The sequence below is a fragment of the Lepidochelys olivacea genome (genome assembly GCF_965140295.1).
Source record: "Lepidochelys olivacea isolate rLepOli2 genome assembly, chromosome: 1".
Classification (NCBI taxonomy): Eukaryota; Metazoa; Chordata; order Testudines; family Cheloniidae; genus Lepidochelys; species Lepidochelys olivacea.
In genome coordinates this window covers 214,114,628-214,137,340 of record NC_140411.1, presented here as the reverse complement: position 1 = coordinate 214,137,340, position 22,713 = coordinate 214,114,628, and the positions used below count along the sequence as shown (strand labels likewise).

The following is a 22,713-nucleotide window of genomic DNA, read 5'->3' as shown; positions in this document are numbered from 1 at the left end:
TCCAGCCCTAAAGCACCCATGGAGTTGGCATCTATGGTTTCCTGTACAGCACACAGGACCACTTCTATGCATGGAGAAAGGTATCCAGAAAAAAACAGGTCTAAGGGAGTGTGGTGCCTTTACTGTGTGTAACGGGAAGCCTGGGCAGAGTCAGAGACCAGCCCTCAGAGGAATCCTTCACTGCTCTACAGCATCTGTGGGCTGGCTACATGGCACAAAGGGGCTGCAGAGCAGCCTTCAGAATTCTTGAGGAATACCCAGGTACCCTATGAGAGCTCTGCACATGCCCTGCAGGATTTGCCCAGTGCTGGGGGCATTCTGGGCCAAGGGCAGGAGGAGTCATGGACAAAGGATTCCTACACCTGATTATTCCCCAGCTCCCACAAGGCCTTTAGGCACTTCATCAGCTGAGGTACACATTGAGGTAGATCTGGGGTCTGATCTTACTAGCTCAATGACTGAACTGGCCCCCAGGATCAAGCAGACACAAGCTTCCTTCCCTTGTTCTATTTGCTGGCCTCAGTACTTCCAGATGATGAATCCCCTTTTCAACAGGGCCTAGAAATGGTTTCTTATACTTTTAAGGCCAGAAGGAGCCATTATAATCATCTAGACTGAGCTCCTGCATAACACAGTCCAGAGAACCCACCCAATAGTTTCTACATCGAGCCCATAACTTCTGGATGAGCTAGAATGTACCTTTTAGAAAGACATCGAGTCTTCATTTAACAACGCCAAGTGATGGAAAACTCACCAAATCCATTGGTAAGTTACCTTCAGAGTTAAAAATGTATGCCTTAGTTCTAGCTTGAATTTGTCTAGCTTCAGGTTCCAACCACTGGATCTTGTTATGCCTTCTGCAAGATCAAAAAATCTCTTCCCCGTGAATCAATCAACTCACCTCTTAGCCTTCTCTTGGATTAACTCAACAGTTAGCTTCTTATAGCTCTTACTGTAAGGCAGGCTTTCCAGACCTCTAATTATTGTTGTAAGTCTTTTCTGAGTCCTTTCCAATTCTTCAACATTCTTTTCAAAGTGGATAATAGAACTGGAGCCAGTATTCCAGTAATGGGCTTATCAATGCTGTATCCTAGGGTATACGAATCCACAACCAGTTCTACTTTTTTGCCCAACGGTTGAAGTGGAAGTCTATTCCAGGTGTTCAAATGCATCATAGGTTACTGTATTGATATAGCTATACTGCAAAATCACTTTTTGCTGATATAACTGCATGTACACCAGGGCTTTTGTAGCATAGCTATCATAGAAATGTAGGGCTGTAAGGGACCTCGGTAGGTCAACTAGGCCAGTCCCCTGCACTGAGGCAGGGCCAAGTATACTTAGACCATCCCTGACAGGTGTTTGTCCAGCCTATTCTTAAAACCTCCAGTGTGGGGGATTCTACAACCTCCCTTGGAAGCCTGTTCCAGATCTTAAACTACCCCTCATAGTTAGAAAGTTTATCCTAACATCTAATTTAAATCTCCCTTGCTGCAGATTAAGCCCATTACTACTTGCCTACCTTCAGTGGACATGGAGAACAACTGATCACCATCCTCTTTAAAACAGCCCTTTACACATTTGAAGGCAGTTAGCACATTCTTGCTCATGCTTCTTTTCTAAGACAGGACATGGCCAGGTTTTCTAATCTTTCCTCAGAAGTGTGGTGCCTAGAAATGGACACAAGACTCCAGTTGAGGCCTCACCAGAGCATGACAATTACTTCTTGTGTCTTACATACAATACTCCTGTAAATACACCCCAGAATGCTATTAGCCATTTTCACAACTGCATCACATTGTTGACTCGTATTCAATTTGTGATCCAATATAACCCCCAGACCTTTCCAGCAGTACTACCATCTAGACAGTTAGCTATTTCAGGGCGTGAGTTTTTCACACTCCTAGCTCACAGACAAAAACTCTTTAGTGTATACGAGGCCTTACGAGGTATATTTTGAGCTGCCCCAGCCCTTTGTGTGCAAGCCCAAGATTCCCCCTCTTTGTATTTCTCGGTTCCCATCTTAAGACCATAAGAACGATATGGATACTGGGTCAGACCAAAGGTTCATCTAGCCCAGTATCCTGTCTTCTGACAGGTTTCAGAGTAGCAGCCGTGTTAGTCTGTATTCGCAAAAAGAAAAGGAGGACTTGTGGCACCTTAGAGACTAACCAATTTATTAGAGCATAAGCTTTCGTGAGCTACAGCTCACTTCCTGAGGAAGTGAGCTGTAGCTCACGAAAGCTTATGCTCTAATAAATTGGTTAGTCTCTAAGGTGCCACAAGTCCTCCTTTTCTTTTTGTCTTCTGACAGTGGCCAATGCTAGGTGCCCCAGAGGGAATGAAAAGATAAAGGTAATCATCAAGTGATCCATTTCCTGTCACTCATTCCCAACTTCTGGCAAATAGAGGCTAGGGACACCATCCCTGCCCATCCTGGCTAATAGCCACTTTAATGATCTGTCCTCTACGCATTTATCTATTTCTTTTTTTAACCCTGTTATAGTCTTGGCCTTCACAACATCCTCTGGCAAAGAGTTCCACAGACTGACTGCGTTGTGTGAAGAAATACTTGCAATACAATATTTGTTTGTTTTAAATCTGCTGCCTACTAATTTTATTTGGTGACCCCTAGTTCTTGTGTTATGACAAGGAGTAAATAACACTTCCTTATTCACTTTCTCCACACCAATCATGATTTTATAGACCTCAGTCATATCCCCCCCTTAGTCATCTCTTTTCCAAGCTGAAAAGTGCCAGTCTTATTAATCGCTCCTCATACAGAAGCCATTCCATACCCCTTTTCTGAACCTTTTCCAATTCCACTATATCTTTTTTGAAATGGGGTGACCACATCTGCACATCTGCATTCAAGATGTGGGCATACTATGGATTTATATGGAGGCAATATAATATTTTCTGTCCTATTATCTGTCCCTTTCCTAATGATTCCCAACATTCTGTTTGCTTTTTTGACTGCCGCTGCACATTGAGTGGATGTTTTCAGAGAACTATCCACAATGACTCCACGATCTCTTTCTTGAGCGGCAACAAGTAATTTAGATCCCTTCATTTTATATGTATAGTTGGGATTATGTTCTCCAATGTGCATTACTTAGTATTTATCAACATTGAATTTCACCTGCCATTTTGTTGCCCATAATGAGAGATCCTTTTGTAGCTCTTCACAGTCTGCCTGGGACTTAATTATCGCTTCTCTGTCTGTATCTGTCTCTGTCTTGCTCTCATGCACACACCTCTCTCCCTTTCTCTGATTTTTGATTTAAAGAGCCAGCTTCAACATCAGCCCAAGCCACAGACCTTGCCATCCCAGAGAGGTAAGAACTCAGGCTTGGTGGCAGCTCACAGAGCCCTAGTGCTGATGGGGCATGACACACCAGATAGTTGCAGGTACTTTACGAGAAGATAAGCCTTTATTGTTTTCTTTCTTTCCCACTTCCCCATGCTTTAAAACTTTAAGAAAAAGAGAAAAAAAGGGTGGCTACTCTGTTCTCCCCCCATGGGGACAGGGAGGAAACAGGGCCTGTCTGAGCACTGCTGCCTGGGGGAGAGGCAGTCTCTGTGAATTGGGCTGCTGCCATGAGGCTGCCACCCCCCTTCTATTTACTTGTGTTAGTCTTAAAATTATGTTGCCTCTACGTAAAACTGGAAAAAATAAACACCAGCTCAAAAAAGAGTATGAGAGAAAGCATCTGTCCCCAAAGGGGAGGGACAGACATAGAACACAGAGATTCCAATGCAGAGGGAAGGGTGAGCTGGGCAGGGACCCTGGGATTGTTAGGGAATTAAATCAAACCCTTTCTTCCCCAATATAACTGCCCCCAGCTGGACACAGGCCAGGTCAGGTCACAATGGAGACCCCCAGCTTTAGAAAGGATTTTTGTTTACATGTACAAGCCTAATTGCTAGAATTGAGGCCAAGGAAGAATTCTCACTAGTATATTGGCAGGTGCCCCAGGATTTTACCTGCCTCTGGAGCACTGCAGGGGAACCATCTGCTTAAATAAGCCTGGCAAACCCAACATAGTTGATGTCTCCCAGTTGTCTCTGAGATGTCTCCCGGAACAGGGCAGGAACTGCGAAACGTGCTGCCTCTGGCTTTGTCATAGTCTCCAGGCAGCCAGCTCGTGGAGGTGCACCTGGCCAGGCATCAGGACATACCATAAAGTGCCTGGGATCTCCTCTCCTCACAGCCTGATGAGTGGGATTGTGTCTGGCAGAGCCCCAGGGACTGCTCCTGGTTTCTTTTATAAAAATTTGACAGTAGAAAGCTGCACAATGGCTGGGGAAATCTGCCGACCCTACAGCATTGAATTTTGCCATTGTACTGAGAAAACCTGGCAGGGATAGTGAGTTAGCCTGGCAGTCTCTCATCTCCCAGAGTCAGAGTGTCACATGCATGCACCAAGCTGCTGCAGCGTCTCTCCTCCGGACACAGGTGAAGATGGAACTGGAATAGCAAAGGGTGCTGCAAGTTACAATTGAGTTGTACTGGCAGAGATGTGTGGAGGGTACCCACTCCTGGAGAAGCAGGAGAGAGCAGTGTTTAAAGACAGGGGCCTTCCTGTGTTAGCAAAGGGGAAGGCAGGGGAGTGGCTCATCAGCCTGCTCCCAGCCCACAATCCCCCTCTGTGGACGATCTTATATTTTAAGACTATAACTTCATAGAAATTGCTGATAGTGGTTCAGAAACAAACACATGAATATCTGAAAGATAAAAATATATATAGTCTTACTGCCATTTGCCCATGCATTTGTGACCTCTGACCAACCCACTCCAATCTTGGCCATTCTGCTTAAAGACTTCAGCGAGCCAACCGGACAGCAAGGAGTCTTTCCTCCCGTCCAATTCTTTTTTAAAGTCCTGAGTATATTAAAGAACAGTGACACAGATCAGGCAGCCTTTCCTCCCTTCCAACCATGCTTATGGGAGCAGTAAGAAAGCTCCTTCTTTGTGGCAGTGCTGGCAGGCCCAGGAGAAGCCCCCAGCATTCCTCCCACCAAGAAAAATAACAGCGGAAGAATCCAGAACAAGACCCAGTGTTTCTGGACAAGAATGTTCTTGGTGCACAGGATGGGAGAGGGGCCTGAAGGGGCTGCAGGGGCATGGAGTGCTGGGATTCTGAGATAGAAAGTTGCTTCTAGGATACAAGTGTGGGCAGCGTGTGCGTGTGAGGTGTCTGGGAAGATGGCGACCACCGTTAGGAACTGCAGGAAAGAGTGTCGTGCTAATGAATGAGCCACTGTTTATAAAGCTATTATTACCCCAGGGATGCTGGGTGTCTCTAGGTGCCAGGCTGGCTCAACCCACAATCTCAGGGGATACAGCTGTGGCTAGGTGGATTGTACAGGATGGTGCTCAGGGGTCTTGCCCTCTCCCCTCTCATTGCCTGCACAATCCCCCTGGCCCTGTGAATTTTCACTAGTCAGAAATCCTGGGTTGTGGGGAGGTTCCTGCAGGAACTGTTGGGGGGTGGGGGAAGCAGAGAAAGTCATGCTGTTCTGCAGGGTGTTTGGGGAATGGAGAAGAGGAAGGGCTGTGGCCCCCATCTGCTCCCCACCTCTCTCTCACAGTGGCACAATCTATCCAGACTGTCTGCCCCTGCAGCAGGTGGTGTCCATGCCTGATTACGGTTCCTGCTGCCTCTCCCCCACATGCTTACCATGAGTGCTGGGAAAGAAAGAGTAGGGGCCTTAATCCCAGCCACCCCCTTGCCACCTGGGGGAGTCCATCTCCCCCCTCTCACACACACACCCCCATCTGTCCCAGGTAGTACGACACTCCAGGCAGTGAGGGCAGCAGACAAAAGGGCAGTCCTGTGACTCCTCCCCCAACTAAGCTACTGCGGATGCTGGAGCACTGGCGAGAGAGTCCCCAGGCCTCTCCCTGAGAAGCATGTGTAGCAGGGCTGGCTCGCTGAAGGGAGTGGAGTGGGACATCCCCTCCTCCCCCCGGTTATAGGGGCACATCCTCTTCATCCTCCTCCTCCAGGTCCGTGGAGCGCAGGCTCAGATCCTTGAGGATGTCTGAGATGTTCTCAGCAGCAGGGCCAGACAGCTCCATCTCCTCCAGCTCAGCGTCAGCAGCTGAGACAGAGCGCAGCCCCTTCCCCTCCTCAGGGAAGGGCGGAGGCTGTGGGGAAGGGGAGCTGGAGGACAGTGGGCTCCCCATTCCTGAGTCTGCAGCTCCTCTCACAGGCACCACACAGCTGTCCTGTCGGCTCCACACCTGTGAAACATGGCTACTCTGGTCATTGCTGACTGAGGTCCTGTTGGTGTCACGGAAGCTGGCGAGGGGCGGACGGAGGCGGACACCAGAGCACGTGGAGCCCTCAATTGCCTTCTGGAGCTATTGGAGGGGCAGAAGGTTAGAGGAACAGAGAAGGAATTAAAGGGCAGCTGATAAACCACAGCACAACAGTTCAGCTACTCTCCAAAATAAGGGGGCAGGAGACTAGCCCCTGGAAAGATCAGATTTTGCATTGCTACAGTGCCTTTCATCCCACAGCACTTGGCAAACTCCATGCCATCTCAATGTAGCCACTTCTGGGAGGGACACTGGCTAAATGGATTCGGCACGAGCCAAACAGGTAAGAGCCTGTCTCTCACAAAAAGGAGTAGGGGATCTTTAATATCCATGTAAAGCAGACAGGCCCTTAGTTTGTTAAGGCCCCTTCTGAAAAACTCACATCCAGAAACGGAATTTCTCCCCTCAGAAGGGAAAAGGGCTAAGTCAGTGTGCTGCCACGACTCGAAACTGGAATGCTAGGAAATGTACTGACTGCAGAGCTGAAACTTCCATCCCAAAGCTGGTTCTCGCCTGCTGTGGGATATTGCGATAACACACAGAATGTCTGAGGCTGAGCAGGAGGTGGGAGTGTCTGCACGAAAACTTGACTGTATTTACCTCTTCCAAAGCCAGCACTCCCTTCAGCTTCCCCTTACTGGTCACATAGGCATGGCTGAGGCCCAGCAAGGAGAACAAGGTGTGTGTCTGTGGGAGAAAACACAAGAGAATCTCCATTACCAGTTGCATAGGGCTTGATGTCCTCAAAGGCTGGGAATGAGAGTCTTGGTGCTAAGCCTAGGCCTGAGATCCCCTCTGGGCTCCAAAGCTAGGAGTGGGAATCCCAACTCAAATTCCTTTGGGTTTGGCACCACCCTGGTAAGAAGCTGCCCTAGGAGTGGGAAATCTAATGTTAATCCTTGGTGGGTAGTCTCATTGCACTTGCAGGGTGGTAGTGGGGACTCCGGAGGACCTGGAACTCCTGGTATATACCAGTAGTTAGCCCAGAGCAGCAGTCCCATACAGCTCAAACATTCCTTTTATTCCTGGGACTTCTAATCAGCCAGGACTCCCCTCAGGTCACACTGGTGCATGCTTGGGATGCTTTAGGGACACCCAGAACATTCTCACACTAACTCACATCCCCACACCTGGCATATGGCTACGAGGGATCAGATCCCAGTCCACCCAGCAGGGACCAATGCACAGTGGGGTAGATCCTGCTGTGCTCTGGGACTGAGAGTGTGGATTCCAGCAATGCTATAATCAGTGATAGACCCCTAATAAATACAATGATAAAGGCATTCTCAGGCAGGGAGGGTGAATCCCAGGATTCATGTGCTGGTATGGAGATCCCTGGTCCGAGAGGAGCCAGGAGTGTGAATCCCACCCCACACTGCTGCACGTGGACCGGCTAATGTATGAAACCCATCATTACTGTATCATTGCTTTTACAAACACCTAAGGTGTGGCTGCTTCTGCACTCAGTGCCTGAGAGTGGGAATCCCAGTGCTAATGTATGTGTATCTAGACAGCCCCCAGAGGCTGGGAGAGGGAATTCCAACACTAATGCAATGGCTGGCTGGATCCTAGTGTGGTTCTCTGAAGCTCTTTTATTAAACTAATCTGCTCACGTTCCAGGAGACTGCAGTCAGACACTGTGCTGATGGGAGCTCAGTGAGCTCCTCAGATAGCAACGGCAACAAAGAGAGAGCAAGAGAGAGAAAAATGCAAAGCGAGGGGAGGGAGACGGGGAGAGGGGAGGGGATGAGCCCTGGGGTGGGCTAGCACAGAGACAGACAAGTTGGAGAAGGATGGACTGTAGCTGGGAGGGAGGTCCGACCCACCTTGTGCAGGGAAGTCCTCTCCACTAGCTGAAAAGGGGAGGGGTCTATGCGGCAGCTGTCAAAGCACACCTCCTTATTCAGCTCGTCCTGCTCCCAAGCATCTATCTGACACAGGGAAGAGGGGATCACAATCACAGTGACCAACACTGCTCCCAGCCCATACTCCAAGCCTCCCCAGTCTCCTGCTGCTGTTTCCCGCTCCTCCCCATCTGCCGCCCCCAATATATTATTCCTCTGAGGTTTCCCATCCCTCCAGCATGAGCTGGAGCCTCCCTTTTGGAAACCTGGTGGTGCTGCAGCCACTAGAGGTGTCATTGATTGAGATGCCCCCAGCAAGGGTGACACACAGTGACACACAGTGAGAAAAATAGCCAGGAAGGTGAGGGCTTCCCCAGGCCTGCTTAGAGGGGATGAGAGCTCCTTGTCTCTCCTTCCTGCTTCAGTCACTCCAGGATAGGCTGCTCCATTTCCATGGGATGAGGGGATAGTTTCTCTCAGGATGGCCTCTCCTTGTAGCATATGAGCATATCCTGGCCACTGGACCCTCCCAGGAAAGAGACAACTTCCAAGGGTGAGAGGAGAGATCAGCCCGCCCCCCCTCTCCTCATCCAGACTTACCTCCTCTGGCTTCATTGTATCTGTAACCTCTACAGACTCCTGGGGAGAACAGAAAACACGGCCATGGTCAGTGAAAGAGTATGCAGCTCTAGCTCCACAGGAGAACCCCGGAGTACAAGACCCCCTTATTCCTAATCTCAGCTGTATCACCCACTCTCTGGCAACTAACCCTCCTGTCGCCCCACCCCATCCCTAAGCCCAGAAAGTCTTCATTATACTCAGGATCCCCCGCTTCCTGCTCCCCCTAATCCCCACTGTTCACCCCCCAGATACTCAGGGGCCCTCGTCCTTCCCCAGATGTCACCGTCATGGAGGTCGGAATCTGTGCACTGGGATGCTTCTGACCTGCACACTGATGCAGGTTCTGGTTTGGTGTGGGGTTTTGCTTAGGATGCCTTTTGGACAGCCCCCTTGGCCTATACATTCTTTAGATCTGAACAGATCATCATAAAGCCTGCCTCAGTACCTGCAGTTTGCAGTCTGCTTCCTTTCCCAGAGCTAGTGAAGAGCTCTGTATAGCTCGAAAGCTTGTACCTCCCACCAGCAGAAGTTGGTCCAGTAAAAGATATGACCTCACCCACCTTGTCTCTCTCAGTACTGGCAGCACAGACAGCACCTAGCCAGCAGGATCCTCACTTCCCCATGCATGCCATAGCCATTCTCTTCTGCGGAAATCCCTAATGCTTTACCAGGAGCTCAGTGTAACAAAGAGGGGATTTTCCCTTGTTATGTGATCTGTGAGCCTATGTGAGTCTTACTGTTTTTCATGAATACTGTGTGTGTCTCAGTTTCCCTCTGTGCTGCACCAATGCCTAGGTGGTGGGACTTTGACTGAGACCCTCAGAAGCAGGTGAGGCTGCTCCAGCTGCCAGCCCGTAGCCGGTGCCCTTCGTAACCTGAGCCCCAGGAGGGGAATGCAACCAGGTGACACATTGCCTGGAAAGTGAGACAAAGACCAGGAAGAGGCGCAATGGGGGTCTTTGAGGTTGGGTCGCTGGTAGCTGGCCGATCTGCTTGGAGGGACTGGAGCGGGGAGTCCAGGGCATCTGGCCCAGGATTCCCCCAAGATGGACTTGGCTGAAAGTCACTGATTTCCGTGCTAACAAGTTCTGTTCTACGCTGTGTTCCTGTCGACTAATAAAGTCTGTTTTATACTGTTTTATGCTGGTTGAGAGTCACTGCTGACTGCGGAGTTGGAGTACAGGACCTCTGGCTTCCCCGCCCAGGCGGACTCGCTGTGGGAAGTGCACAGTTTGGAAGGGGATGCTGAATGTTCCGAGGTCAAACCCAGGAAGGTCGAAGCTGTGTAAGCTTCTTGCCCTGGCAACAGTATGCTCAGAGAGAGGAGGCATGCTACCCCAGAGTCCTGACTGGTTTCATATGGAGTAGTTCCAGAGCATTGGCCCAGTGACGCCATGACACTCAGCATCATTCATGCATCTCCCTTTCTGACACCACTGCCCCCACCCTATGACCAAGACCTCTCAGAGGGAGCCTTCTTTCCTTCACCTTCCCTCCCTCATTACTGCGCAGGTGAGCTCTCTGGGTCCCTAACCTGGGCAACACTCTCCATCTCTGGTGGCCGGTTGTAATGACACAAAAGCTGCTGGATCAGCTGCCTCAAGCTCCAGAAACTCCTGGCTGCAGGAAGAGAATGAACAAAGAGGAGAAAAAACGAGGACAAGTGAGAGACTAAACACAAGGCACCAGGCCTCGCCCAAGGCAGGCTGGGGAGAATTCTGTGTTAGTATGAAAGGGTCCAGCCAGTCAGAATACACTATTCCATTGCTGATGGGGCAAGATCTGAGACAGGCAGGAATCAACCACACTAATCCATGCAATATCCCCTACCTACTGAGGGGAACTAACTCTGCAAAGAGAGAGCCTTGGAAGGTGGCTATCCAGAGAGCAATGATTTCAAGAAGGGGCCAGAAGCAGAGGGTCACCCACGTGCAAGGTCCCAGTGCCATGCTGTTCACACAGAAAGGGTTGTGGAGACCCTGAGAGGACTCGTAAAGGAGGGGTGATGATGTCAGAGTGGTGGGTGAAGAACAGGAGTCTGGCAGCATTTTGGTTAAATTAGAGGGGAGCAAAAAGGGTGTGGCAGAGGCAGGAATGTGGTTTGGGCAGCAGGGACAGACAGGGCAGGATGGGATCTGGAGATGCCATCATAGACAAAGCAGCAGCTGAATTTGTCAACAGTCTGGATGTGAGGGGTGTAGGAGAGAGAGGGGTCAAGGATAACACCATGGGCCTGAGGCTGGGAATGGAAAGGACCATGGATTATTCATCCTGATAGGAACAAGAAGAGAGGAGAGCTGATATTGATACGCAGATTTTAAGCTGATGGTGACCCAGGAATAAAAATGAGGGAGGGGAAAGCCCTGTTCGGGCACATCTGCTCCATCCCCTCTTCCTCCTGCCACCTCAGGATGGCTCCCTGCAATCTATTCTGCAGGGCTTTGTCTAGCCTTGTTTAAAATGGCTCAAGCAATGCCCCCCCACCCAATTTCCTTGGGGTGACTATTCCTCAGACAAGTAAACCTTTGCCATCTGGTAAGTAGGGGGATTAGCTGGTATACTGCTCTGCAACCACACTGAGCATATAAGGGACCCTATTGTGCCTTAAAGGCACTGGCCCACATTGGTGGTGCTGCAGAAAGGGGATTGTGCCCAATGCTACACCCCAATGGAGTGCAGCAAGGAAGTGCTCTCTTCCCTGGCCAGCCAGCTCCACTGGCCAGGGTAGGGTGGAGAGTGAGACTATGGTCCCAACTCCCCTCTTCCCTTTTGGACAGCTACAAACACTAGCCAGGAGCCCTGCCTTCCTTGCTCACCCTCAGGAGCTAGCCACCATTAGGCTCTCTCTGTGCACAGGAGGCACAGAGAGAAACTACAACATGGAGCAACAAATGTGATTCAGGGATCAGAGGAGAGACGTGACTAGAGTCAGGAGAGCTCAGCTCATATGGTTCCAAACTGGGGAAGACAATATGTCACTGCACATACACCCCACAGACGGAGCTGGATAAGTAAAGATGTGTGTATATGTGGGGCAGGGAGGCCATTCAGCCTCAGGAGATGGCACTAAGGAGATAGTCTAAGCTATTAAGGATGAAAATGTAGGATAAGATGTCAGGACAAGAGTCTTCACAGGCAGGACAATGTGGAGCGGGTGGGCAAGTGGTGGTGGCAACTTCACCACAGGTTCTCTAGAGCTGGCTAGAAGAGATATTAGTGAGAAAGACGGTGTGATGAGTCCTGCAATGTGAGGGAGACAGACTTGGTGAGCCTGATCTGTCCACATTACCACGAGTCTACAAAAGGCTACAGAGGAAGTCACATGCTCATAGTATATGGTAACAAGGCACATTGCAGATAGTATTTCAACACAATCCCCTTAACATGCGGAGAGCAGATAAGCTCACAGCAGCCAGCACCTCCCCATCATCACTCATACAAACAGACACAGTGTCTCAGCTACAGCTGGTCAAACCTCACAATTTCCATTTTGCAAGAAATTTCCACATTTTGAAATTTGTTTTCATTCTGAATTGGAACAAAACAAATATATTCAAAATTTGTGTGCTTTCCCCATGAAACAAATTTCTATACAATGTCCATTTTGGAAAATGTGCATTTCAGAAAGTTTTGGATTTTTGTTTTGGAACTGTGAATCTTCATTTCAAATGTCAAATTTTCATTTTGAATTTTATTTTATTTTTCATCTGTATGCAATTTTTACCTTACTTCCTGACGTCAGTAGTAGTTGTGCATAATATTGTTAAAATCATTAAGAGCAGCTGCTACTTTTAAAAATAAACTAGCTCCACTATTATATTATGACATGTTAATAACAGTAGTGCATTACATGTACTATTCATATGGACATGTCAGGACACACTATAAGAAAAGCAAAAATAATGCAAAAATGAAAAAAATAACATTTGAAACAAAATTTCAAAATGAAACAAAAACATTTTTGTTTTGAGAAAAAATTCTGTAGTAAATTTTGTCAAAACTGACACAATTTGGTGAAAAAATAATTTTGAAATAGTTTTTCCAGTGAAAATTTTCCAGCCAGCTCTAGCCTCAGCCCCTCACACTCACACAAGCAATAGGCAGTGAGGCTTTCCCAGTGCTGACTGGGACGTGGCAAGCTGGGGCACTCTGGAGGTCACAATACCTGGGGTTTCCTGGGGCCCCAGTGTTTCTGGCATTGGTTTATGAGGCGCCACTGGGCCATTGGGTTCCTCAGGGTGACTGGGAGCAGGAGAGGGTTGCTGAGGTGGCTACAGAAGGAAAGGAAATAAAACAAGAATCACCCTGAATAGCTCCTTTCCCTCCCTTTCCCAGTGCCTCTCTGCTTCTCAGGGCTCGTGTACGCATACAGTGCTGCTGTAGCATGTAGTTAAGACTCTGCCTACGCTGTCGAGAGAAGCTCTCCCCTCAGTGTAGGTTCTCCACCTCCCTGACAGCAGTAGCTATGCTGGCAATGGGAGAATCCCTCCCAGGGACATAGTGCTGTCTACACTGGGAGTTCAGTTAGTATAACTGCGTCACTCGGGGTGTGGATTTTCCATACCCCTGAGCAACGGAGTTATACAGACATGTTTCTAGTGTAGACCAGGGCTCACTCTCTCTCTCCCCCTCATCTCCCCACCTCAGTCTCTCGCTCCTCCCCTCCTTACCTCAGCCTTCTCCTCTTCATCCTCATCCTCATCCACAAAAGCAAAAGATTCGCGTTTCCAACTGGGCATGGCTGCCCACTGGCCTTTGCTGTGCCCGTCATAGGGCGCCTCAGCCAGCTTCTGCTGCATCTCCTTGATGATGCGCAGGCGCCGTTCCTGGCCAATATGCCTCTGGAGAAGAGCCTGCAGCTCTGACCGCTCCACTGAGCCCAGCAGGATCATGGACTCTGCAGGAGGAGATAACATGGGGAGCCAGTCGAAGGATGTGTGTGGGCCAGCACTCCCTGCCCAAACTGGCCACATTAGCCCTGAGGATCCCAAAGATGGTGTGGCAAGAGGTCCTCCTCATACTCATCCCAGCTCGAGGCCTCTACAAAACACTCCTGACTCCTTCTCCCTTCTGCTACCCAACAGATGGCCCTGACATGACACCCCAGCCAACTGACCTCCCACAAGTCCGAATTGCTGCTGAGCCCCATCTCTGCCTGACAATGAATCAGATCAGCCTCCTTCTGAAATACAACAGCCATCCCTGCAGCCAAAACTTTTGGCCAAAGTCTCCTTCCCGCTTTCTGCCCTCATCCACTCACTCCCCAGTGCCCCACCCTGCCAAGCTGCCCTCACAACCCGCACAACAAATGCCTATCCCACTCCCAGCTGTGAAACCCTCCTTGCAATCCCTTCTTCTCAAAAGTGCTCAGGCCTGAGTTTTTTCCCTCCCAGACAACTAGAGGTATTATAGTCACCAGTCTCTTCTGTGACAGGGGAATCCCTGTGTGCTGAGAAAAGGCAGCTACAGAGCCAGAGAGAACAACAGGGTCTGTCTTCTCCAACAGCCTCAGCAGAGAATCCCCCGAGTGGCATTACAGCCAAATCCTGTGTCTCTACCACAATGGCCAATTGACATCCATTCCAACCAAAGCAGAAAACTAATCATGTTCTTCATCCAAAGATCTCAAAGCACTTTATCCACGTGGATAAGGAGCATGATCATTCCCATTTTACAGATAGGGAAACTGAGGAATGGAGATGGTGGTGTTTTTTCGGACAAGGTCATACAACAAATCAGCAGCAGAGCTAGGGTCACATCACTGGGTTCCCAGGCTGGTTCCCTATCTTCCAAACTACATACCTCTGGAGACAGACTCTTTCAAACAAGGAAGGCTTCAGAAAAGGTCAGATTCCCCATACTGCGTACCTGGTGAATCTACCAGAGGCAAGGTCTTGACAGTGGTGCTCTGAAGCAGGGTCTGCAGGTCCTGGTATGTACAAGTAGAGGAGATGAATTTCACATCACAGACCATAATATCCTCAACAAAGATATTGTATTTGCTAGAGGAACAAAGAAAATAAAGAGAGGGGTTAACATACCATTCAAATATGTCTAAAAGAAAAGCTTCCCAAAGAGGAAAGCAAAACAGGAGCTCCTTTCAGGTGTGTGCTTTATACAGCCAGATACATACTTGCATGTGGGAGTAACTACAGGGGAAGTGAGACCATCCACAAACCAACTGGGTTTCTACTAAGGCATGGTTCTGCTCCCGCCCCTCATGGATGATCACCTCCTTCTCTATTGCCCTCCCGCTGTTTCTCTGCCTCATCCCACTCTATTTATGTGTCTGCCACCCCCCATCCCTGCTCCATTTCTTTGTGGCCTAGCCTATCCCCCTTCATTTCCCATTGCCAGACCCTCTTCTGCTGTGTTCTCCCTCCTCTCCCCAATCCCCACTGGTGGTACCACACCTTATGTAATTCCAGCCCAGGTCAGGCAGGTAAGGCAGCTTCTTCACCTGGATGATGCTGTCATAGAGACTGGGCTGCAAACTCTGGGCCACCATGTTGGCAAGGATGACGGCAACCATCATGGGCAGGATGTGGGAGATCTGACCCGTCAACTCAAAGCAGATCACTGCTGTGGAGACAGTGTGGCTCACTGCTCCTGTCAGGGCTGCTGCGCCTTTCCCAGTTGTGGGGGAAGAGGAAAGACAGTGTCATGCAGACCAGGGGATTCATGGAGGAGGGATAGAAAAAAGAAAGACGTGGAGACTCACCAATGACGGCGTATCCTCCAGGTAAGATTTTGTAAACAATGCCATCAAAGAGGATCCCATCAGGGAAGAGTGATGCCATGATTTCACCAATGAGACGGCCGAATGCAGCCCCTGGAAAGCATCACATGAAGTCAGTGATTAACACCCATCCACCCAAAATGGCTGTGCTCTTCTGCCGATAAAAGCCATATGGTAATTTACCAGTGCTTATATGTTAAAACAAAAACTACATTATGACGGAGTTAAGGTAGAGATTTTGTATCAGTAATAAAAGGACAAAAACCACTCCAGGGAGGGTGTATTTATCCCAAAACACAGAAATACAAATCCAGGAAATTTAGAGTTAAGTTTACACTTAAAATAAATCCAAATATGTTCAAGTCTGAAAATGCACAGTTAAGGCACTCAAATAACCTTAACTCTGCCCTGTAGTGACACCATGCAATGACCATACAATTATGATTACTGTGAGTCTGTGGTCCCAGACTGGACAAAACTGGGTTTTGGATCATATTTTGCATGATGTCCATATAGTGCAAAGTTAAGGGTTCTTTGGGTGTCCAAACTGTGCGAGTCCAGCCATGTTTGGATATCTTTTAAGTGCAACCATAACTGAATTTCCTGGGATTGCAATGCTTGGTTATTACAACATTTTAATTGTTGGATAATTGCTTGGATAATTACAACATTTTACTCTAAATTACAGTAGAACGTCAGAGTTATGAACACCTCAGGAATGGAAGTTGTTCATAACTCTGAAATGTTCGTAACTCTGAATAAAACATTATTGTTCTTCTAAAAGTTTACAACTGAACATTGACTTGATACAGCTTTCTTACTATACAGAAGAAAAATGCTGCTTTCTCTTTTTAAATTTTTTTAGTAGTTTACATTTAACATGTATTGTATTTGCTTTTTTGTTTGTTTTTCTTTTGTTTCTGCTTCTGCCTTATTGTGTACTTCCAGTTCCAAAAGAGGTGTGTGGTTGGCTGATCAGTTTGTAACTCTGGTGTTCGTAAGTCTGAGGTTCTACTGAACTAATATGTACTCTCAGTACAAATGACACTTTAACATAGTTTTTTTTCTGTTTTAGGATTAACAATCAATAATCAGTCATCAATCACTTGATAATCCATGGCTGAGGTTGTAAGGTACTGGTTCTGAGTGAAGGCTGGATGTTGCTGTCTTGTAGCTGGGCCCACAGAGAGGACAGGGGACCTACTATTAGTACTAGTTAGGGGAGCTTTTCTTCAAGAGGCAGGGACCTGAGTTTTTGGAACTGAAGTGTCAGGGTTCAAGTCCTGACCCTGTGTCTGATTTATCTAGTAAGTATGTCTGTTGTTTACTGTGCACAGTCCATTATGTGGAGAAACTGCAGGAATTTCCAGATCAGCATCTGTGAGTTTGGGGAGAAAGGAAGAGGAGCTGAAGGTCAGAGGCTGGGCAACTGGACTGTTAATGAAGCTCCTCATAGACAGCTTGTGGGAGCCATGATCCGAATTCCCTCTTAGAAACACCATTGTGAGCTTGCTCTCTCTGTCTCCCTGTCAATGATAATTTCTCTCTCTCTCTCTCTCTCCCTCTTTCTCTCTCTCTCTCTTTCTCTCTGAGAAGGCCAAGAAGGAGGTTAACACTCACCCAGTACAAAAACAGGCATGAAGCCTCCACAAGGTATCGGCATGGTAGTGGCGACGACAGACATCCAGAACTAGGACAGAGGGATATGGGGTCACAGTTAGTGTGTGGTAACAGCATCTCCTGCAGCTGCACCACATCCTCCAGCCTGCCTGCTTATGAGGAAATGCCTTCTGGGGAATCTGACAGACTCAGCAAGGAAGCCAAGGGCAGCTGGGAATGTGGGGAGCAAAGGAGAGTGGGAAGAATTCATGCAAACCACCATCACTCCCAGAGACTGTCTACTGCACAGAGCTTCCCAGTGACTGTTGTGCTGCTAGGGAAGCTAATCCATAAGGAATGGGCTGAACTTGGAAAATTACTTTCCCTTTGATCCATAGAGATGGGCCCCCCCCCATGCTGCAGGAAGTTTTATTTATTTATAAAATGGTGCAGGCCACAACCTCTGGGAGAGCCACAACAAACTATCATGCTGGAACTGGGCACCCCTAAACCTCTCCCTAGCTGATCTCACAGTCACCTTCTTCAGGAAACAGACCAGCCTTGTCCCATGCCCTGACAGCCAACACACTTGGCCTTCATCAGATTAAAAGGGTGAGTGAATTCTACCATTGATGGCTCCACAGAGAACTCTGCCACCCATCCCCAGACAGCTCACATCAAGGGATTCTCAGCAGGTGTGGCCCAGCAGATCTCAGCTGTTGAAGTGGTACAGTTCCTAGGGAGAGAGGCGCTGTCTATGGTATCCAGAGAGCAACACCTTGAATTTCCTCTAGGAGAGCTGAAAGTCAGTAAGCGCTTCAGAAAGTGGGTGTGACACACTCTGCATCATGTAGTTGCTGAATGCCTTTCAAGGGTAGCTTTGTGCAGAGTAGTTGATGTAAAAGGGCCATAAAGCTAGTATATCCAGCTACACCCCCAGCAGATGGAGAACCTCCAAGTGGTGTGGAGCCAGCAGAACAGCTCTACAGCTTCTAGTGTAGAGACATGCTAGGGGTGAGTATCCATGGCCTGAGCACCTCCACACTCTGGCTATTCTTGGCTGCTGCAGTGGGCCCTTGGGTCAGCAGCCCTGTGGCTACTCTAACAAAGAGGACCTGATTGGTTCTTGGCTGGTCCCAGAATCTGGAAGCTGCAACAGAGGAGTACAACCAGCTCTGCTCCCTTTCCACTGAGCAGTACCAAACTCAGCCCATATGCAGCTGAGTATTGGGACCAAGGTGCAATGCAGTGCAGAATCAGGCCCATGGGCGATGGATCGCATAGACTGGGGGAGACTTTGCCTCCCCAAACAGCCAGGTGTGACCCCAGCCCCTGCTTACCACTGCTCCCTGTGTGCGGCTCCAGTCCTTCAGCCCCCAGTGCTCCAGCTGGGGAGGCTGGGGCCGCATCATCCGCCTTCCCGGCACTCCGGGGCTGGGGCTGCTCATGCTCTGGAGCTGGGGAAGCTGGGGCTGCGCACCGCTCGCCCTCCTGGCACTCCTTTGGGCCTGGAGCCGGTGTCTGCGGTGGAGGGGGGGCAAAGGGGCAGGGCCTTGGGTGGAAGGTGTGGGGCTGGTTCACGCACGACCCATGATCAGGCCCAACCTTTGCCCAGAGCCACAGAGGCAGGGCTTCTTTGTGCGGTCTGCTCCTCTTTAACACAAACCAACACCAAAATAAGCAGCCTGAAACAGCCACTCTAGCAGTTTGTCACATCAGCAAAGACTCTAGAGGCAGGAATGACCTATAAAACTATATGGGAACATTCACATGACTCTAGAAGGATACACTTCTTGCATTGCAGATCAGATGTACACTGCACTGCTACTCCCCATTGCCCACCATCTCTCAGTTCAAATAATTAACCCTTTATCTGCATGCAATGACAAGCAATCCCAGCATTACCAAAGAAGCAGAACCTGTTAGCGTCCGTTGGAAGTACATACAGTCTGCCCAGGATGGTATATTGGGACCCCTGTGCCCACTGGCCATTATTGTCCAGTCCTGATCTGGGGGATGCTGTCTCTCTTCCTTCCCCCAGGATAACACACAGTTTGTCCTCATCATTATTTTTCTGTAAGGAAATCTCATTCTTGCTAGTTCCTATTTTGGTCACTGGAGTAGAAAATCTCTTTCTGTTTCAATCTCCTCTCTCAGGTAGAACTTTGTCATCAGCAGGTCTCAAAGCACTTTACAAACAGCAGGGTGGTGTCAAGAGCTCTGACCCCCACAAGAGGGGCGACACACTGCCAGGTCAGGATGGGTGGGCTTCCTACCTTCATGACGAAGAAAAGCAGGATGATGACGAAGACACTGACTTTGGGGTGGATCCAAATGGCAGATTTCCCTAGGATTTGTGGGTCCCCCATGTGCTTTGCCCAGGTGTAGTTATCAAACAGGGAGCTGATGGCTTCCCTGGGCATCAGCTTCAAGGAAAGAAGACAAGAAAACAGTCAGTGAGTCTCAAAAGATTAAATGGGGTCAATGTTATACCCAGGGTCCCCACCAGAGAGGAGAGAGGATCCCCACATTTGATTCTCTTTGGATATTTCCTCCTAGAATATGAAGCGTTAAACCTTAACCCGCTCAGAAAAGAGAGAGGGCTTTGGATGCAGGAGAATCTATTTAATCTCTTCTAGTGTTCAAGGGGTTACATTTCCACGCCTAAACCCCCTAGGTGGGAATGGAGGGACCCACCCCAGATCTGCCTGAAGGGGAGCGTGGAGATTATTACTCTCAGAGAAATCTCTCCTTCCAGCCCAGGAGAGGTCAGACTCTTCCTAAATCTCTCCCTGCCTCCTGCTCAGGAAGGGGAACCTCAGAGTTCTTCTTACTCACCATGGTGTGTGTTTGTTGATTTGGGGATTCTTTCAGGATTACACATTTACTCCTTTATAACTACTCTTACCTCTCCAGCCATGAACTGCCCGAACCCCGGCGGGAAGGTCACTGTTGCTATCAGGAAGGTTATAACTCCTGGGTATACAAGGTGGCTGAAACAAGAAAGAAAGAAGTTTAACAAACTGTAATATTATGTTCTTTTCCTGCAGTCTTATTTCCTTGGCTGTGACTATGTCAGATCATACAAGCAGAGGTGGGCCTGGGGAATCACTCAATAATTTGCACTGTTCTGTTCACGCCCTCTGAAGCATCTGGCACAGGCCATTGTCAGAAGACAGGATACTAGGCTAGATGGACCATTGTTCTGCCCCAGTGTGGCTGTTCTTATGTTCATAATGCTTGCAGAAGAGTCAACAACTAAGGTGTTAGACAGACTACAGAGAATAACTCACTAGGGGATGCTCTCCCCTCTGAGCCAGCACTGACCCCAAGGTGCCAGTGTGGTGCTAGGGGTCGCTGTGCTGCAGGCAGTGGGGTGGGTGGCTTAGTAGTGGGGAGGGTGCTCTCCCCACTGAATCAGCACTGATCCCAATGGCCCAGTATGATGCTAAAGGGAAGTATGTTGCTTAGCTGAGATGTAAAGTTGAGGCAATGGAATCCTTTGGGCAAAAATATGATTTTAGTGCAAGATATTATTGTTATTCATCACACTTTTCTGAATTCCTCTCATGCAGCTTTTAGTATTAAACACAGGTTACTGGGCTCAATACAGGAATAACTGGGTGACATACAGGAGATCAGACTAGATCAGGGGTGGGCAAACTTTTTGGCCCAAGGGCCACATCTGTGTTGTGAAACTCTATGGAGGGCCCGGTAGGGAAGGTTGTGCCTCCCCAAATGGCCTGGCCCCTGCCCCCTATTTGCCCCCTCCCACTTCCCGCCCCCTGACTGTCCCCTTCAGAACCCCTGACCCATCCAACCCCCCCTGCTCCTTGTCCCCTGACCGCCCCCTCCCGAGACCTCCCAACCCTAACCACCCCCCGGGACCCCACCCACTATCCAACCCCCCCTGCTGCCTGTCCCCTGACTCCCTCGATCCCTGACAGGCCCCCCAGGCTCCCATGCCTATCCAACGCCCCTGTTCCCCATCCCCTGACTGCCCCCCGGAACCTCCTACCCCTTACCCAACCCCCCCACACACACACACTGCCCGCCCCCTTACCATGCTGCTCAGAGCGGCAGGAGCTCGCAGCCCCACGGCCTGGCCGGAGCCAGCCACACTGCCTGCGCTGCCTGGCAGGAGCGGCGAGCCAGGGCGCTGGTGGCACGCTGAGACTGCGGGGGAGGCGGAATAGCAGGGGAGGGGCCAGGGGCTAGCCTCCCCAGCTGGGAGCTCAGGGGCCAGGCAGGACGGTCCAGCAGGCCGGATGCGGCCCATGGGCCGTAGTTTGCCCACCTCTGGACTAGATGATGTAATGGTCCCTTCTGGCCTTAAACTCTATGAATCTATGGAAAAGTTGTTCACAAATATAAATTAAAATACTTGCTTCTCGGGCTCTGCTCTCCTTTTACACTTACTTTGTCATATTTTAGATTGTTCTGATGGTACCCCAGCAAAAGGCTCCATAATGAATGAAAGAAAATTCTGCCTCCACATCATTAATCCAGTTCTTTTGACACTCAAAGGGAAATGTCACTATTTTCCTTTAACTAGGAGCTCCTCACTACTCAGACCTGCAAATTGCTAGCTGTTGAGGCCACTCAGCAACTCAGAGGGTAAGGACCTTAAAAATTTTAGGAGGCAATACAATATTTTATTTATTCTTTAAATGAACAATGCTCACTTAAAACACACATGTTGCAAACAGACATGTTTCTTTCTCTGTGTTGGTAATAATAATTTAGGATTTATTAGAGGTGAAAGATATTTCAAAATGTCCTGCACAAATGTCATTATTTTAAAGCTCTTTGTTATCTTTCTTTTTAATATGGCTTTCAGCTGGGACAAAGAACATCAACAGAATCAGTTTCACTGTTTGTTCTCAGGGATGCAATATTTGGGTTGATGTAAGGCAGTGTTTAATTGTTTTTTTAAAAATCACTTTTTCACTGGAATTTTTTTTAACATGGAAACATTTCTGTCAGCCCTAATTTTATAAATGTCTGTTTTACAAAACTGAAATACTGGGTCAGATTTCAACTGGCATTTTCTCTTTGATATATTCTAAAAATAAACTGTGGCTGTTATGAAGAAATTATTGATTTTCTACTTTAAGAACATTTCCTTTCTAACCAGTTATATTTTCTCCTCCTAATAAAAATTGCAGGGGGTTGTTAGACTGTCTCTCCTGGACCAAGAAGCCATTTATGGCTTGTAAAGACAAACGTTCAGCCCAGAAGAGATTTTCTTCCCTGCAGATAAAAATATTTTAACATGAATTAGACTCTTAGGGCCAGATTCTGATACTCTTACTGATGTTGAGTAGCACCTAACTCCACAGGTATTATCCAGTGTCAGGAAGGGTAATGGCCTCTAAGGCAGAGTACTGCTGCTCAAGCACACTCACTATTTGGTGAGAAATCGGCTCAGAGCTGTATGCCGTCGGACACACAGAACCACCTGGCGATTGAGGTAAACGAAAAAGGCTCCAAGGAACCCACAACAGATCCTAAAGTGGAGGAAATGAAATAAAGTAACATGAAGCACAACCCACAAAATGCCATTTATCCACCAGGGAATA

General features: G+C 48.6%; 2 protein-coding genes across 2 annotated transcripts in view; one reads left to right on the top strand and one right to left on the bottom strand.

The window, feature by feature from the left end:
• Positions 1 to 21,769, top strand: part of FAM131B (family with sequence similarity 131 member B) — a 140,853-nt gene extending 119,084 nt beyond the window's left edge. Inside the window, exon 8 of the transcript XR_014710949.1 lies at positions 21,566 to 21,769. The gene's annotated coding sequence lies outside the window, so the exon portion shown is untranslated. The remainder of the gene's footprint in view (positions 1 to 21,565) is intronic.
• Positions 5,777 to 22,713, bottom strand: part of CLCN1 (chloride voltage-gated channel 1) — a gene marked incomplete at its 5' end in the record, with an annotated part of 53,439 nt that continues 36,502 nt past the window's right edge. The window contains 14 exons of the mRNA XM_084623967.1: positions 5,777 to 6,370; positions 6,929 to 7,015; positions 8,155 to 8,259; positions 8,773 to 8,811; positions 10,328 to 10,413; positions 12,959 to 13,064; positions 13,464 to 13,690; positions 14,662 to 14,795; positions 15,207 to 15,420; positions 15,515 to 15,625; positions 17,153 to 17,222; positions 19,408 to 19,557; positions 20,040 to 20,124; positions 22,540 to 22,641. Of these exons, the coding sequence (XP_084480093.1) occupies positions 5,978 to 6,370; positions 6,929 to 7,015; positions 8,155 to 8,259; positions 8,773 to 8,811; positions 10,328 to 10,413; positions 12,959 to 13,064; positions 13,464 to 13,690; positions 14,662 to 14,795; positions 15,207 to 15,420; positions 15,515 to 15,625; positions 17,153 to 17,222; positions 19,408 to 19,557; positions 20,040 to 20,124; positions 22,540 to 22,641 (1,909 nt within the window). The 3' untranslated portion in view covers positions 5,777 to 5,977. The remainder of the gene's footprint in view (positions 6,371 to 6,928; positions 7,016 to 8,154; positions 8,260 to 8,772; positions 8,812 to 10,327; positions 10,414 to 12,958; positions 13,065 to 13,463; positions 13,691 to 14,661; positions 14,796 to 15,206; positions 15,421 to 15,514; positions 15,626 to 17,152; positions 17,223 to 19,407; positions 19,558 to 20,039; positions 20,125 to 22,539; positions 22,642 to 22,713) is intronic.